Source organism: Sminthopsis crassicaudata, chromosome 3, assembly GCF_048593235.1.
Source record: "Sminthopsis crassicaudata isolate SCR6 chromosome 3, ASM4859323v1, whole genome shotgun sequence".
NCBI classification, from domain to species: Eukaryota; Metazoa; Chordata; class Mammalia; order Dasyuromorphia; family Dasyuridae; genus Sminthopsis; species Sminthopsis crassicaudata.
This window is the reverse complement of record NC_133619.1, coordinates 633,835,312-633,852,561: the sequence shown is the minus strand read 5'-3', so window position 1 is coordinate 633,852,561 and position 17,250 is coordinate 633,835,312. Positions and strand designations below refer to the sequence as shown.

General features: G+C 44.4%; 1 protein-coding gene across 1 annotated transcript in view; it reads left to right on the top strand.

The window, feature by feature from the left end:
* Nucleotides 1-462: 462 nt before the first annotated feature.
* Nucleotides 463-17,250, top strand: part of GABRD (gamma-aminobutyric acid type A receptor subunit delta) — a 38,820-nt gene continuing 22,032 nt past the window's right edge. The window contains exons 1-2 of the mRNA XM_074306518.1: nt 463-511; nt 863-1,021. Coding sequence (XP_074162619.1) covers nt 954-1,021 — 68 coding nt within the window. The 5' untranslated portion in view covers nt 463-511; nt 863-953. The remainder of the gene's footprint in view (nt 512-862; nt 1,022-17,250) is intronic.

The window sequence follows — 17,250 nt, the reverse complement described above, 5'->3', positions numbered from 1 at the left end:
AGGGCTCCAGGAAGGCTCCCGGACGGCTCCAGGAAGGCTCCCGGACGGCACCAGGAGGGCTCCCAGAGGGCTCCAGGAAGGCTCCAGGAAGGCTCCCGGACGGCTCCAGGAAGGCTCCCGGAAGGCTCCCGGACGGCTCCAGGAAGGCTCCAGGAAGGCTCCAGGAAGGCTCCCGGAAGGCTCCAGGAAGGCTCCGCAGCTTTCCCGCTTCTCGCCCTCCTCCAGTCGCTAGCCCACAAAGCAAAGGGGTCCGCTTGCTGAGGACACCCCACCCCTCACTGATTCTCCCACACCGTCCTTTCCTTCTAAAGTCCAGCAGGAGGGACAGCTTCCTCAGTTCCCCGAGCGTGCACGCAAGCCTCCCGCGTCCAGGTGAGCTGTCCGAGCCCCACGCCCAGGCGTCCCGAGACTACGGTGGGGACGTCTTCCCCACGTGCCAGCTCCGGCACAGAGGCGGGGCAGTGCCAGGCGAGGGAAGGACGCGGAAAGGGGAAGTTGGATCCGAAACCAGGTGAGCCTTTCCCGGCTAGGGGAGGCGGCCCGGGGGCCATTGAGGAGGAATCCGCTGGGGCTCCTGTCCTCGGGGGGCTGGAGGGAGCCTTTCAGACTTCTGCTGGGTCGGCTCCAACTAGCTCCCCAGCCCTCCCGGTAAACCCAGTCTCGGGACCGGCGGAGCGGGGGGCGGGGCGGGGCGGGGCAGGAGGGGCGGGGGCATGGGCAGGGCCGGTGGCGCCCTTGCCCTTGGAGCCAAGGAGACAGGCAAGTGGGGCAGCGCGGGGCGGGGACGGGGGCGGGCCCGCGAGCCCCAGCTCCCCTCCCTTCTCTCCCTCCCTCCCTCCTTCCCCCCGCTTTCCGCCTCCAGAGAGCTCACTTTCCTAGCAGCCATGGGCTCGGCTCACCTGCCGCCCCCGAGCCTGCCGCCCCTGCTCGCAGCCGCCTAACTCCGGAGCGAGATGGAGGCGCTCGCCTGGCTCCTGCCTCCGCTCGTCCTGCTGTGCGCCCAGCAGCACAGATGCACCAGGTAAGCGCGCCGGGCGCGGACTCCCTTTCGCCCCTCTCCGGCTGCGGGCGCGGGCGGGGGAGCCCGGCTCGTCCTCCGAAGTCCCCGGGATTCCCGAAAGCCGGAGTGAAGGGGGGAGCCGAGGGACCGGCAGGGCTGGACACAGGCTCTCCCGCCTTATTGCTTCGCCGTGGGGTTAAAGGGCAAGGCGCTTCCCGAGGACCCGACCCCAGCCCCCCAGCGCAGCCCCCGGGCGGCGGCCCAGGGGTCCTTCCGGGGTGACTCGGAGCAGAGTCCTCTCCCACTTTTCCCAGCCCTCCCATCCCCGACGGCAATTCGGAAGTGCTCGGCAGGACCGCTCCTCGGGGGGCAGTGACCTAGAGCCCCAGGCCGGGGGAGCAGCTCCGTCCGGGGCTGAGGAACAAGGGAAAAAAAGTGTACCTCCCTCCTCCCTTCAGGGTGCTGTCCACGACTCTCGGTTCTGAACCGGGGTGCTCTCAGGCAGCCTGGGCGACAGCTGGGAAGAGATGGAGGGGGGCGGCCTTGTTTCTCTATAACAAGCGCATACTTCCAAAGGCCCACGTCTCCTCCCTAGCTTCTGGGCTGGCCCAACCGCGGGGGGGAGGGGGGGAAGGGGGGGTAGCTGGGAAATTTCAAGCGTTTTCGTCCCTTCGAAACTTAAGAGCTCCTTGACCCCAGCCCCACCTCGTGTCCTCCGGAAAAAAATGAACAGGATTCCCGGTCCCCCATGGACAGAACTCAAATCAATGAGCTTCCTTAAGGCGAAAAGGATGTGGATCTGGAGTAGAGGCAAGGAAGAAATTCTTCCAGAATTCTTTAAAAAGAGGGGAACCGCTGAATTACTCGAGGGAAGAGAAAATCATGGATCAGTGACTTCTTAGGGGCCCTGGAAGAAGAAATCATGGGTGAATGGTTTCTTAGGGACCCCTGGAAGAGGAAATTGTGGGTGAATGGTTTCTTAGGGACCCCTGGAAGAGGAAATTGTGGGTGAATGGTTTCTTAGGGACCCCTGGAAGAGGAAATTGTGGGTGAATGGCTTCTTAAGGACCCCTGGAAGAGGAAATCGTGGGTGAATGGCTTCTTAGGGACCCCTGGAAGAGGAAATCATGGGTGAATGGCTTCTTAGGGACCCCTGGAAGAGGAAATCATGGATGAGTGATTCTTAGGGATCCTTGGAAGTGGGCATTTCGATCAACTGTTTCTTTATTGGGACTTTCTCTCGGCAGGGTTGGAGAGGTGACTATAAGTGCTAGACTGTAAGTGGAAACCCCTCGTTCAAGCTTTAGGACTGATTTGTGGGAGGCGCAGAGGGAGAGGGGACAGCAAGCACCTCCTAAGAGGCAGTTTCCTGTCTTAATACTGTTTGGAATTTCCATGGTTGGTCAATTGCTTTTCAAGCAGATCTTTTCTGGAAAAATGGGGTAACCTGGTCTCCCATCCCTGACATACCCCACCCCGCATACAACCACTGGATGAAATGACTCTAAGGTTGAGTCTTTTAAGTTTCAAACCCAAGAAACATTTATTAAACACCTAATATTATGGGAATAAGATATTGGTGAGGGGGTATTAGAGAAGGACAGTGATGCAGGGTTGGGGGAATGAGGAAACAGGTGAGAAATGCAGGATCAAAATGGGTCATTCTGCATTTTGGCTGTTTTGATGATCAAGTCCTTTCTCTTCAAAGTGGATCTGATAGGCTGACATTTTATATAGTTTAAAAAAAAAATTCAAAGTGACTAAAAAGGATGATTCTCTGCCTGTGTGTGGTCACAGCCAGTGTGAGAGAGACAGACTGAAGAGAGGGGAGCACAAAGCTACAGAGACACAGAGGGCAAGCAAAGAGAGATAGACACAGACAGATGGAAAGACAGCATGGGGCAGTAAAAAGAGCATAGGATTGGGGGGTAGGGGTCCTGCACATCTATCTGCGTGACTTTGGGTAAATCACTTCTCTCTGGACTTCACTTTCTCATCTAGAAACTGAGGAGGCAGGCAACATAAATTCTAAGATCCCTCTTAATACTGAACATCTAAAATAAAAGTAATTGATGTTCCTGTTAACTGCTGAAACCTAGTGTGTAGAGCAGGAAAGAGGGTCTGAACTCTGGAGAGACAGTAACACAGTAACTCATGGTGCAGAGTATTGAATGTGGTGGCAAGAAGACCTGTTTTTTTTTTTTTTTAATTCAACATTACATACTTATTAATTGCATAAATAATTAGTTGCATTCCATTTGCCCTGTCTCTTAATATCCTGAAGTCTCAGTTTCGTCATCTGCAAAATGGGAATATGACACCATAGCGTTATCATATAATGACATAGAGTTGTTATGAGGATGAAATGAAATGATGTTTGTAAAGCGCTTTATAACTCTTAAAAGTTTTATAAAAGCACAAACTACTACAATTATTATTATTATTATTCTACTACAGACCTTGATCTTGTTGAATAGAATATTTCCATGCCTCCCCATGCATCCAGAATCTTTCCTCCAAAATTTTTGGAGGAATTTTTGAGAAATTTTTTTGCACTTTGATCTACAGCAAATCTCTTCTACTTCCTTCCCTCTCTACCCATCATCTCAATTTAACTGAAAGGAGCAGAGAATAGGGGCTTAGCCATAATTGTATGTGCCAAAAGCCCAGGAAACTGCTTCCAGGGTGTCTGAAAAGGAAAAATGAAAAGCTCCGCCCTAGGTATGTAGGAGAAGCTTCTAGCATTCCTTACCCCTACTCCTATTAATAGGAGTCATGCTGGTCTCATCCCTGAGCTGGGGAGGTGGGGGAGAGCTCCTGACTGCACAACTCTATGCTGAATTAGCCCTTCATTTCCTGGTTAAAAACCAGTGTTGAAAATTCATACTTTGAAGGCAACTCTAGCCATTGTATACATTAGTTTCCAGGGTTCAATCTTCTTCTCTGAGTTTTAGAATTCATGTCAGTTCGGCTGAATTTAATTTTCTATGTGCTGAGCATGTGCTCACCTCTCTACATGGTTGAGTACTTCATGGGATTAATAGGTTGTAGAGGAGGTGAGAATCGTCTGCTAGTCAGTCAGAGGTATTTATTCATTCAACAAGAGAGGAATAAAATAAGCATTTATTAAATACCTATTGTGTACCGGGCACAGTGCTAAGTGCTTGACAAATATCACCTCATTTTATCCTCACAACATTTCTCACAGGGTCACAGCTACCAAGTGTCTGAGGCTGGATCTTAACTCATAACTTCCTGGCTCCAGGCCACTACATTATTCACTGTACTGTCAAGCTGCCTCTAGGTGTCAATAAATGCAAGTTAATAAAAGAGCATTTATTGAGTGCCTACTGTATGCCAGGTACTATGGTAGGTACTGGATAGTTAGAAAATCCAGCAATCTCTGTTCTTAAGGAGTTTATATTCTGGTGGGGTGAAGGGGTATAGAAGAATAATACATATGCAGAAAAGTACACACACACACACACACACACACACACACACACACACACAATATTGTTGTCGCTCAGTGTGTTTGACTCTTCTCTACTCCATTTAGAGTTTTCTTGGCAAAAATATTTTACAGTGGTTTGCCATTTCCTTCTCCAGTTCACTTGACAGTTGAGGAAGATAAAGCAAAAATGGGTTAACAGGATCACACAGCTAGTAAGTATCTCAGGCCAGATTTGAATTGAGGAAGATGAGTTTTCTCAACTTCAGGTCTAGCATTCTATCCACTTTGTCATCCAGATGCCCCCTCCAATACATACTATATACATAGTAAATTCAAGGCAATTGGAGATAGTCCCTTAACAATTCAGGGTACGGGGGCAGACAGGTGTGGCAGTGGATAGAGCACCAGCCCTGAAGTCAGGAGGACCCGAGTTCAAATTTGATCTCAGACACTTAACACTTCCTGGCTGTGTGACCCTGGGCAAGTCACTTAACCCCAATTGCCTCAAAAAAAAAAATTCAGGGTACTGCACACAGTAGTACCTGCCCTTGAAAATAACCTCCCCCTTTATTTGCCTTGGTTAAAGATTCCTTTGTTATTTTCATCTCCCCTCTGATCCCCTCAATCTCAACCCAGTGGAGATAGTCCTATTAAGGGAGATTATTCCCATTGGTTTCACCTGGCCCAAATCCACAGACTTGTATTCATTCAGCAAACATTTGTTTATTGAGTGCCCAGCTGAGACTCGGTATGATATAGTGGATAGAGAGAGAAGATGTGGGGTCAAATTTTATCTTTGAAACATATCAAATATGAAGCCATGGGCCAGTCATTCATCTCTCAGGGCCCTGAACAACTTTCTAAGACTGTGAGTTACAAAGAAGTTGTTGATCTGCATTAAGAGAAGGAATTTTCATGCAGGTGGTTCCATAAGCTGATCCAGTCAAAAGTTTAAGCAAAAAGAAAACATACAAGATACTGGGCAAGATAAATGATGAAAAATCAGTTGTCCTTGAAGGTTTACAGCCCACTGGGGAAAACCACAGGTCCATGGATAAGTCTTGCATGCCATCCCTATTTAAGCCATTTAGCATTAATGTGGCAGCTAGCTGATGTGTGCAATAAATATGGAGAAGAGACAAAGAAATAGAGAAGAGGAGGGGAGTCCAGGTATGTTCTCTTTGGTGATTCCCAAAGGGAGAATATTCTCTGAAGTCCCGTCTTCATTGAACTCACCAATGAAAATAGGGGAAATGGACAAGTTGAAATGATAAATCTTTGTCTTTTTAATTTCTCCTATTTGTCACCTTGGGCTGGCTAAGGAATTTTTAGATGGTGGGATGTTCCCACCAGTAACTTCCTGGGCAAGAAATCCTCAATTGGTTCCTCTCCTGCCTCATTCTCAGTCCTGTTGGGTCTTTCTGCCTTTTCAGATTACGTAGTTGCCACAATTTCTACTAGCATTTCTACTAATATATTTTATTAAATGCTAGAATGAACAGTGGCAAAATTAACATTTAAAAAAAAGAGAACATGTAGTGCGTGTGTGTGTGTGTGTGTGTGTGTGTGTGTGTGTGTGTGTACAACCAGATACTGCAGAAATGGGGGCTTTCCTATGTTTATTCCTTTTGGTCAAAGAGAAGTACCAACTCCTGAGGAATGGGGCTGTCATGGCTGCCTTCTCCCTGGCTCAGAGAAGGATTTCTTTCTAATGACAGCAAAGGTCATCTGAGCCAACCTAGCTCAGCACTTAGCACCCATCTCAACTCTTCATTAAGAGTCTTTGAAAAGGGACGAGCAGAGAAGCAGAAATCAAGTGCCACGTGCTTGGCTCTGCAAAAGTCCTTGTGGCCGCAAGATGGAGGCAATCTATCCTTCCACTGTTAGCTCATGGCTTCTTCCTTCTATGGAGAATTTGTTGGGAACCATCCTGGATGACAATTCATGGCTTCACGGGCCAGTGAACTCAAGGAGAGCAACTTCCTCTCTGTGGTTTTTGGGTTCTGGGTCAGATTCTGACACGGGATTACATGGATAAGTCCAGGAACGGTAGCCTCTTGCATGTGTTCCCGTTGGAAAGCGATGACAATGAGAAACGTTATCGCTAACCAGTGATAATGAACCTACAGATGAAAATAGCATCTTATGGTTAATTTGCAAGGACCTAAACTCCATTGTTCCCAAAGGAAGATGTGATAAAGAAAGGGAGTGTGCATATGTTTATGTATATGTATGTGCATGTGTGCCTGGTTGCATTCCCATTTCTATGGGTGGTTTGTTTGGAGAGTGGCAATATCTTCCTGTTAGCCTATTTCTCTATTGTGCAATCTGTGGACTACACACCTGCTAACCAATTGTATGGATCAACAACTTTTTCTTACTTAACTCTAGGCTTACTATGGGTTAGGAGTCACTTAGGTGATGAAGTGAATAGAATACCATATCTGGAGTCAGAAAAACTCATCTTCCTAAGTTCAAATCTGGCCTCTGACCCTTGGCAAGTCACTTAACACTTTGCCTCAGTTTCTCATTTGTCAAAAGAACTGGAAGAAGGAAATGGCAAACCACTCCAATATTTCAGCCAAGAAAACTCCAAATGAGCTCACAAAGAATTGGGCATAGCTAAAGTGACATAATAGTAACAAGAATAATTTAGCCAGCAACTGACGGTGCAAAGACAACATTGAACAGCCCTGTCCATTCGGTTGGGAGAAACAAGAAGTATATATGCAGAAATATATGGAAATATATCCTCGATCATCTTCTTAAGACACAAGTTTGGACATCTTGTGCTGCTCCTCAGTGACCCTCCATTGTCTACGAGACCAAATTCTTCAGGCTGACATACCAAGGCCTCCATAATCTGGCTGCCACCTCCCCACCCGGCCTTGTTTTACAGGATTCATCACTTCACAGACTATCCACGCTCACCAATCTCTTCAGCCCCTTGCACAGAATGCTTGTTGCCCAGTTCTCCTCAGCTCCCATCTCCCTAGGACAAGCATTCTGCTCATTCCTTGTTTCCATAATTTCTTCTTGTCCAAAGAGCTCTTGGTCTTCTTACCCCTGGTCATCGGAACTCTAGGAGTGCTGACTTTTTAATTGGAAAAAATTCCTATATTCTTGTCAGTGTTGCTTTCAACCTAGGTATGGAATATGAAGAACCAGGAAGGGACTTCGGAGATATTTTTTCACCAGAGTAATAAATATCAGTGGTGGGATTTGACCTCAAATATTCTACTTCGAATTCAGGTCACAGATTGTCCTCACAGACTGAGAGCTGGAAGGGACCTTGAAGGCCGTCTAGTCCAAATCTCTCATTGCACAAATAAGGAAACTGGGGCCCAGGGAGCAAAGTGACTCACTGTCAAGAAGCTAGTGAATGATAGTGACCATATTGGAACTAAGGACTCCTGATTCTGGAGCCAGAGGACAAGTGCTTTCTTACTCAAATCGTTCATCTCCACCTGCTGCCCACAGCTGGCTCGATTTCAGGGGCTTAGTAAAGATTTGTTTCATTGAATTGAAGTAACTAGGCAAGAGAGCTGCATCCTATTGTTTAAGGAATAGAAGGAAAACCCAATGTGTCCATTCATATACCAGGAAAATCCCTGAAAGCTCCAAAGAATTTTTTTTTCTTTTTTTGCTGAGGCAATTGGAGTTGAGTGACTTGCCCAGGGTCACACAGTTAGGACATGTTAAATGTCTGAGATCAGATTCAAACTCAAGTCTTCCTGACTCCTGACTTCAGGGCTGGTGCTCTATCTACTGCACCATCTAACTGCCTTTCCCCAAAGAACTTTTAAGACACCTATCATGTGCCAGGCACCAGGAATACAAAAATAAATGTGAAATTGTAATGCTTCCTTACTATTCCTTGCACAAAAAAGTCCATTTCCCAATTCTGTCTGGTTTTTTTCCTACCTATCCTCTGTGGCTGGAATACCCTTCTCATGTTTCCTTCAAGGCTCAGTTCCAAGTTCCATCTTCTGCAAGAAGCCTTTCCTAAATATGTTAAACAGAATTGCACATATTTAACCTATTTCAGATTGCTTGCTGTCTTGGGAAGAGGGGAGGTAAGGGTAGGAAGGGAGAAAAATTTGGAACACAAAGTCTTATAAAAATGAATGTTAAAAATATATATTTTAAAAATAAAATACTATTGAAAAATTTAAAAAAAGAAGCCTTTCCTAAAACTCCACCCCAACCCCACTCCACTCCACCCATGAAACTGGCTTCCTTCCATTGATTATTTCCAATTGATTCTTTCAATTCTCTCAATATTTATTTGTATGTGGTCTCCCAGATCGTGAGCTCCTTAAGGAGAGGGACTATTTTTTTTTTTTGCCTTTCTTTGCTTCCCTAAATCTTAGCACGGTGCCCAGCACATGGTAGGTATTTAGTAAATTCTGGGTGACTTGACTTTCTCTTGAAGTGGTAACTTTCTACACTCTAGGCAGGGGTGAGGGCTGATGTGAATAGACAGAAGAGAGAAATGACTGAGTCCAGTTTGAGTCCCTTAGGGCAGGGGCTGATGCCTTTTTGGTTTTGTGTCCTAAGCACCTAACAAGGCAACTGGCATATTGTAGAGATGCAATGAATGCTGGTTAGATTGGATGGGTTTTTGAAGGAAACAATATGAAATAAGTGGCAGACTAATAATAATAATCATTGATTTTAGGTCAATAGTTAGATGGATAAATAGGATGAATAGATCAGAAGGATGGATGGCTAGAAAGGATTGATGGATAAATAGAAAAAATGGATAAAAAAGGATTGATGGATAGATAGAATGGATAGAATAGGACTGATGGATAGAGAGATAAGATGGAAAAAGATAGGATGTATAGATAGGATGGATGGGTGGGTTGATACACATGGATATGTAGGATGGATAGACAAATTGAATGGATGGACTGATAAATGGATTGGATGAATGAATGGATGGATGGATGCTATGATTAGATGGATAATGTATATAAATGTTTGTATATATAGGATAGGAGATGTGTGTGTGTGTGTGTGTGTGTGTGTGTGTGTGTGTGTGTGTGTGTGTGTGGGAGAGAGAGAGAGACAGAGTTAGAGAGACAAAGAGAAAGAGAGAGAGGAGAAACAGTGATTTTTAATTTAGATTGATATGTGCTTTGTAGAATTTTAGAGAGTTATCTAGAGGACTGAGGTAAATGACTTGCCCTAGGTCACACGAACAGCATGTGTCCTGTCTTTTCTCTATCTCCCCTTCTTTTCTTTATCTTTCTCTCTGTCTCTATCTCTTTCTTTTTGTCTTTGTCTCTCACATACTCTGTTCTGTTTCTCTGTGTGTCTCTTTGTCTCTCTCTATCTGTCTCTCTCTCTCTCTCCCCCTCTCTTTTCATATAGTTCTTTATATCTGTTTTCTTACTTGAACCTCATGACAATCCTGAAAGGTTAAGGATCTAAGGATCATAGAGTGAGAGCTAGAAGATTTTTCAAGTCCAACTTTCATTTTAAATATGAGAGATCTGAAGTTCAGTGAATGTAAATGTTGCCCAAGGCCACACCTCTAGTTAGTATCTGAAATAGGATTTGAACTCAGATCTTCCTAATTCCAAATCCAGCACTTGGTCCACCATGCCCCCTAGGCTGCTTATATTTTATCTTAGAAGCTCTAAGGATCCACTGAAGGTTTCTGAGCAGGGGAATGAGCTGGTTGGATCTGTACCTTAGGAAGATGATTTATAGGCTGTTCTATGTATGGAACATCTATTGGACAGGGAGAAGACTGGTTGTCATAATAGCCTCAAGCGAGAGGGGATGAGGGACTGAATTCAGGTTGGCTCTGTTCTGTAGTGTCCATGAAGAACATCAATTCAATCTACAGGAAAAAAAAAAAAAAACTCCAGCACAACCTACTGAACTTCTAGATCTGACCTTTCCCAGGGCAGTGGTGAGACAACTAGGGAACTAGGTACCTCAGTGAATCTTGGACTCTGGAGATAGGTAGAACTGAGTTCAAATCCTGCTTCACATACTCGGTTGTTTTCTCATCCATAAAATGGGAATTATGATGGCCTCTCCCTCATATGGTTTATCATAAGAATAAAATGTCATCAGCCCTGAATTCAGGAGGACCTGAGTTCAAATTTGAGTTCAGACACTTAACACTTCCTAACTGTGTGACCCTGGGCAAGTCACTTAACCCCAGCCTTAGGAAAAATAAAATGTGAGAGGGAAAACCCTCTATGTTAAGTACTTTGTAAACCTCAAAGTACTTAGTTTTTCCTCACCTTCTCTACTTATGATTAGAAATCTGATCAATTCAGATTTCCCCCAGGGTACCTTCTTCCCTTTTTTTATCATTTCCTGGAAAGGGAGAAGCTCCTTCCTTTGACTGCCTCAGACAAATTACTAGAGATATTTCAGGGTGAATGAAAAAGTTGTTTGTTGAAAGTGAATTAATAAAAAAGGAAAAGCAAAAGAAATCCTACCAACATTATAACTTTAGAACAAATCAATAGGCATTTATTAAGCTTCCCCTATGCTAGAAAGTTGGAACAAAAATACAATCCCAGCCCTCAAGGAATTTACATTGTGGGGGGATACAAAAAAACTTAATACTATATATATACATATAGAGAGACAGAGAGAGAGAGGGGGGGAAGGGAGGGAGGGAAGGAGAGGGAGGGAGGGAGGTAAGGAGGGAGGGAGGGAGGGAGGAAGGGAGGGAGGAAGGGAAGGAGAAAGAGAGAGGTGCAGGCAATTGAAGTTAAAAGACTTGCCCAGGGTTACATATCTAGGAAGTGTTAAGTGTCTGAGACCAGATTTGAACTCAGGTTGTCCTGACTTCAGGGCTGGTGGAAAGATAAGTTAATACATATATTTTAAAAATTAGATAGCAATGATTGCGGATGGGAGAGGGGACAAGGAGCAGAACTGATAATCAGGGGTATCAGGGAGGACCTCTTGAAGGGCATGGTGCTTTAGGTTTAAGCCCTGTAGGAAACCAGGAATTCCAAGAGGCAGAGGAGATTGAGATGGACATTCTGGGACTGGGGCAGGGCCTGAGCAAAGACACAGTGAGGTACCGAGGAGAGTTGTTTGGAGGGAATAACAAAAAGAATGGTTTGCCTGAGATGTGGAGAAACTGAGGGTATTGATACAGAGTGTAAAAAAAATCTTAGTGTCATTTAGAGCTAATAGCTTAAAATAAGCCAAATTAATTTGGTTAGTTATTAGTTTTAGTTAGAGCTAACAGCTTAAAGTAAGCCAAATTAGTTTGGTTAGTTATTAGTTAGTTAGAGCTAATAGCTTAAAATAAGCCAAATTAGTTTGCTTAGTTATTAGTTAGTTAGAGCTAATAGCTTAAAATAAGCCAAATTAGTTTGCTTAGTTATTAGTTAGTTAGAGCTAATAGCTTAAAATAAGCCAAATTAGTTTGGTTAGTTATTAGTTAGTTAGAGCTAATAGCTTAGCCAAATTAGTTTGGTTAGTTATTAGTTAGTTAGAGCTAATAGCTTAAAATAAACCAAAATAGTTCAAATTTGGTCTCAGACATTTAACACTTCCTGCCTGTGTGATCCTGGGCAAGTCACTTAACCCCAAATGTCTCAGCAAAAAAAAAAAAAAAAAAAAAAATTAAATTAAAGATAAATTATTATTTCAATACCTATTTAAGCTAATGGCTCAAATAATACTAAGACTTTAGAGATGACCTGTATATATTTACCTTGGAAAAAGGTCCCAAAAAGGTATTTTAGTTTTATTTTAGAGCAACTGGAGAGTCCCTGAAGAGCCCCTGAAGCTTCCTGAATAGTGGAAGGGTAAGTGATTTAGGGCTGCTGTTTTGGTAGCTGATATCAATGGCTTAGCAATTAGAAAGTTATTGCAATATCCCAGGTGAGAGGCGGGAGGCGGTGAGAGTCTGCATCTGGATTTGTTGTGGTAGGAATAGGAGGCTGAGGAGTCCTGCTAGAAAGGTTGCCGAGGAACTGGAATCAGTAAAACTTGGGAACTGCTAGGGCATGTGGATGCGTGAGAGTGAAGAGCCCAAGATGACTTCCTACACTGGGAATTCGTGTGACTGACAGAATGGTGCTTCCCTTGACAGGAATAGGGAAGTTAAGAAAGAAATGATGAGTTTGATTTTGGACAAGTTGAGTTTGAGATGCCTAAGAGAGAGCCAGGTGGAGCTATCCAGGAGGGAGCTGGAAATGTGGAACTGATGCTTAAGTAAAAGATGAGAGGTTTGGGAGTCATCAAGGGAGAAGTAATAATTAAATCTATGGGAGTTGATGAGATCACCGAGAGGAAGAGAAACGAGACAGACATAGAAAGTGGGACCTAGAACATAGCTTTTGGTGTGCCACATAAAGAGAATAGGAACCGGATGATAATGTTGCACAGGAGACTGACAAGGATTAGTCCTATGGGGTGGGAGAAGGCTCAGTTGAGATGCTACAAAATGCATTTACGTTACATTTGGTCGGTCTGGTTGTATGATTCTCCCACTGACATTTACCAGCATGTGAGCAGGAGGGGAGAAGGAAGATAGTGGGTGTAATCCGGGACTGGGGGTTGGCAAAGAGCAGTGTTTAACCCTACTGGATGCTCCCTCCCCTTTTAAACCTGTATTCTCACTCTTTTTCTTCCCTATCTCCTCTCCTCATCACTAATTCTAACATGATAGCTTAATTCTGTTTTCTGATTTCTTTTTAGAGAGGTGGCAGAGTGTAAGGGGTAGCAGGTAGGTGGCTCAGTGGGTAGGGCACCATGCCTGAAATCAGAAGAACCTTTTTTTCTGATATAGAAAATATTGATTTATGTGTAAAAATTTCTAATCAATCAGAAGTTATCTAATTCTTTTTGTCTTTTCAAAATCTCCCTCAGCTAAATCTGTCTCTAGTAGCTATCAAAAGATCCCATTTCCAAAGTTTTTTTTCTGTATAAGAAAATAGGAGCAATATGTGATAGTTTGTCATGATTAAAATAGAGGTTAAAAAAATCCTTAAATGTCAGCACGGGCTAGAAACAGGGGATATGGACAATGTCAGCTCCGATGGCTTCTTGTTAAAGTTCAATGTACTCATGACCTTCAGAAGCACCTTTTAAACATGTGTTCTCTCCTGTTTCACCCACTCCTTGTCACTACTTCCAGCCTGGCAGCCAATATGATAGCTTGATTCCATTTTCTGATTTCTTTTTAGGAAGGTGGTACAGGATAATGGATGGCAGCTAGATGGCTCAGTGGATAGAGCACCAAGACTGAAATCAGGAAGACCTAAGTTCAAATGCTAGCTGTGGAGACTGTAGTCAGGTCACTTCCTTTCTCTTCGACTCAGTTTACTAATCTATAAAATGGGGATAATAATAACACTCTCAAAAGGTTGTTGGTAGGGTTAGCTGAGAAAATGCTGTTTTGCACATGTCTCACACCTGATTCTCAGTGATCTACTCTGCATTTCTAAGGGGTTCCCTGGAACAGTTCTACCCCACACTCTAGTCCCACAATCAGATCCAAAGAAGATACAACTTCCCCCCAAAATCATATTCCTCTACTTTTCACCATCGCCTTTCATTTTCTTCAGGAAGTGCTCTTTACCTCCTCCCCTTTATCCTCAGAAGGCCAGAGCCGAAGCAGCTATCTTGATGTGTATGATATGCTATATACAAGCTGCTTCATGCTGTGGAGAGAAGGGTTAGGAAGAGCGGAATTCAAATCTTTCCTTAACTACTTCTTACCTTTGTGACCCTTAGCAAACTGCTTAGTTTTTTAAGGTCTCAGTTTCCCTGTCTATAAAATGGGGATGATAAGAATAGCACCTTTCTCATGGATGGTCATGAAGATCAAATAGGTATTTTGCAGACTTTAAAGGGTTATAGAAATAGCCACTTTTATTACAATTTAGTCCCAGTGGATAATAGTTAAAAAAAAAAAAAAGGAAAGGAAAAAAATAACTGAAAGCAATGTTCAAAGATAAAAGAGAATTTTTACCTATAAGTTAAAACTAAGCCCTAAGCCATCCATCTGTGTCCAGAGTTGCTCAAAGTACAGTATGGAAGAGTTTTTTAAAAGGGAAAGAGTTCTCCTCTAACTCTTTGATCTCCAGAGCTGTGTCATTCCCAGTGTTTATTTTCTGCTCTGGGCTCATGGGGTTTGGTTTCTCATCCCATTAGGCTTCACCTGAGCTGGCCCCTGTGTGTCCTTGGGGAAAATGACCTAGGGAGAAAGTGAGCTTGAACCCACTTAGCCAAGAGAAAGGGGGCATGAGAGCTGTGACTCTGAGCTCGCCCCCTGCTTCTAAATCGATCTGCTTGTCTCTCCGGCTTCCTCTTCATCTTCTCTAATTAGGATACAGGCTTTTTGCACATTGCCTTGTCTCCTTGATCTACCCCCCTCCCCCTGCAGCTGTGCACAGCTGGAATGGAGGGTTCAGGGACCTTCTACTATTTTCCATAAAAAGTGACATCTGTGGGCGGAACACAAGCATTTTCCTCAAGCAGTATTTGTGGGTTAGCAAATGCTGGGAAGTCTGCCCTTTTAGAAATTATTTTAAACCATTTCATTTCTGTGTCTTTGAAACGCCTGGCCTTGACTTGACAACTTTGAGTGCACCTGGGAAAAATAATCCTGGGCCCCCCCACAGGGGTAGAGGTGAGCCCGGTGGGTATTAACTATCGAGTAAGGACGGGGAGAAAGGACAGCTCATTTCAGTGAGGAAGCCCATCCCCTGCTTCCCTGTTCAACTTCATAAATAGCTGTGGGTTCAGTTGGAAAAATACGTCGGGGCCAGATCATGAACGACCTTGAATGTTCATCTAAGAAACTGGTATTTTATAGTCAGTGGGAGCCATTGAAGCTTTTTGAAGTGAGAGAGAGTGCCATAATTGAATAGATTTTTTTAGGAAGAGCAATCTGGCAGGATGGATTGGAGGCCATCATCATGCAGTTTCCTTTCTCTTCTCCCTTCCATTCCCACTAACTCCTTTCATTTTACAGAGGAAGAAACTGAGGTCTAGAGGGACTAAATTACTTTGCCTTGGCCACACAAGTAGTAGGTATCAAAGGTGGGATCTGAGTCCTGCTCCTTTGGTGCTTTGTGTTCCCCTCTGCACTCCGCCACAAAAAGGATGAGAGAATCTAAAATCTAGTCTCACCATCACTCACTGTTTTGCCCATAGAGGGTAAGAGCATGAGGCAGAGAGCTGAGGATCTGGATTCTAATCTGTGCTCCTTTATCACTGACTGATTGTGACCTTGACCTTGGGCTCCCAGATGTGTCTCTGATTGTTAATAAACTAATTGGTTTATCAAACTGGTTTATGTCTCTTGTGAGTGTAACCAGTGAGGATGGGGAGCAGCGTGACAGGGAGAAAGATGATGGAACTTGAGGTCATGGGATCTGAGTTCTAACCCTCTTTCTGCCACTTACTAACTGTGTGACCAAAACATAGATCTCAGTTTCCTCATTTGTAAAATGAAGGGGTCCAGTGACCTCGGACCCCAGCACCCGGGGATATTAACTCATTAAATTTCTGATTCTGCAAAGCCCAGGACAAACCTTTGGATCCGTGGTGACCCACACAGCGGTGCTAAGGTTGAGACAGCTAACCAGCCTCATTTCTTTCCTCTGTTCCGTCATTTTCAGTCACGTCCAACTCTTTATGTCCCATTTGGGGTTCTCTTGACAGAGAGGCTGGCGTGGTTTTTTCCCTGTCCTTCTGCTCATTTTACAGATGAGGAAACTGAAACAAACAGGGTGAAATGACTTGTGCAGGATCACACGGCTTGTAAAGTATCTGAGACTGGATTTGAACTCAGATTTTCTTGACTCCAGACCCAATAGTTTCTCTACTGTGACCTTTAGCTTCCTCCCAAAGGTAGAAATGACAGAATTCTGTTTATGAAATGGGCTCAAATCTCTCCTCTGGTTTTTACTGCTTGTGCAAGTCATGTGACCTGTCTGGTCCTCAGTTTCCCAACTATCAAATAAGAGTAGTTGGACCAGATGGTCCCTTCCAGCTATGAGTCAGTAACCTTATGGTACTACACCAGTAAATGGGAAATTTCCCAGTTGACTGGGAAAATGAGCCCAGTTTCCAGGATGTACTTTCAAGCTCCTGGACATGGTGGTTGCTTTTCACCTTCAGAGACCCCTCTGTGGTACTTCCTGCCAGGAAAGAGTCAGGCATGGAGGAGTGGCAGGAAGGAATTGTCTAGCCATGCAAAGAATGGGCACCTAGGGAGTTGTACACCGAGACTCTGCTCCTAGTTACTCTCAGGGCAGAAGACTAAATACTGGAGCCAGAGCCTAGCAGGCAGAAAACCCGGTGAAGAAGACCCTTCACTGAAGGAAGCTCAGTGCCCAAGACAGGGCAGAGGTAAAAGGTAAAAGGGTAACAATGCTACACCCACTGCATTGTGGGGTATAGCAGGAGCATCCTGTATAACCCCTTCCTGCAGCCCCTGCTAGACTAGGGGAGCATTTGGACCAGAAGTCATCTACCAACTCCTCTCCTTATGGAGACCCCGATCTCCAGGCCCTTATTCTAGTTCATCATAAACCATCATAGAATCTGGATGCTTCCTGACTTCTAGAGGTCTGTATGCTTTCTGAAACTCGGCATTTCGTATGGACACCCTCGTCTAAGTGGGCAAGATACTGCACTAGGAGTTGGAAAGATACTGGACTTGAATCTTGCTACAGAAACACTTACAAAATGGTAAATTCTGAGCCTCAGTTTCCCCAACTGTAAAAATAGAGATGATAGCATATACTCCAGGACTATTTTGAGGATCAGACAAGACAATAATTATAAT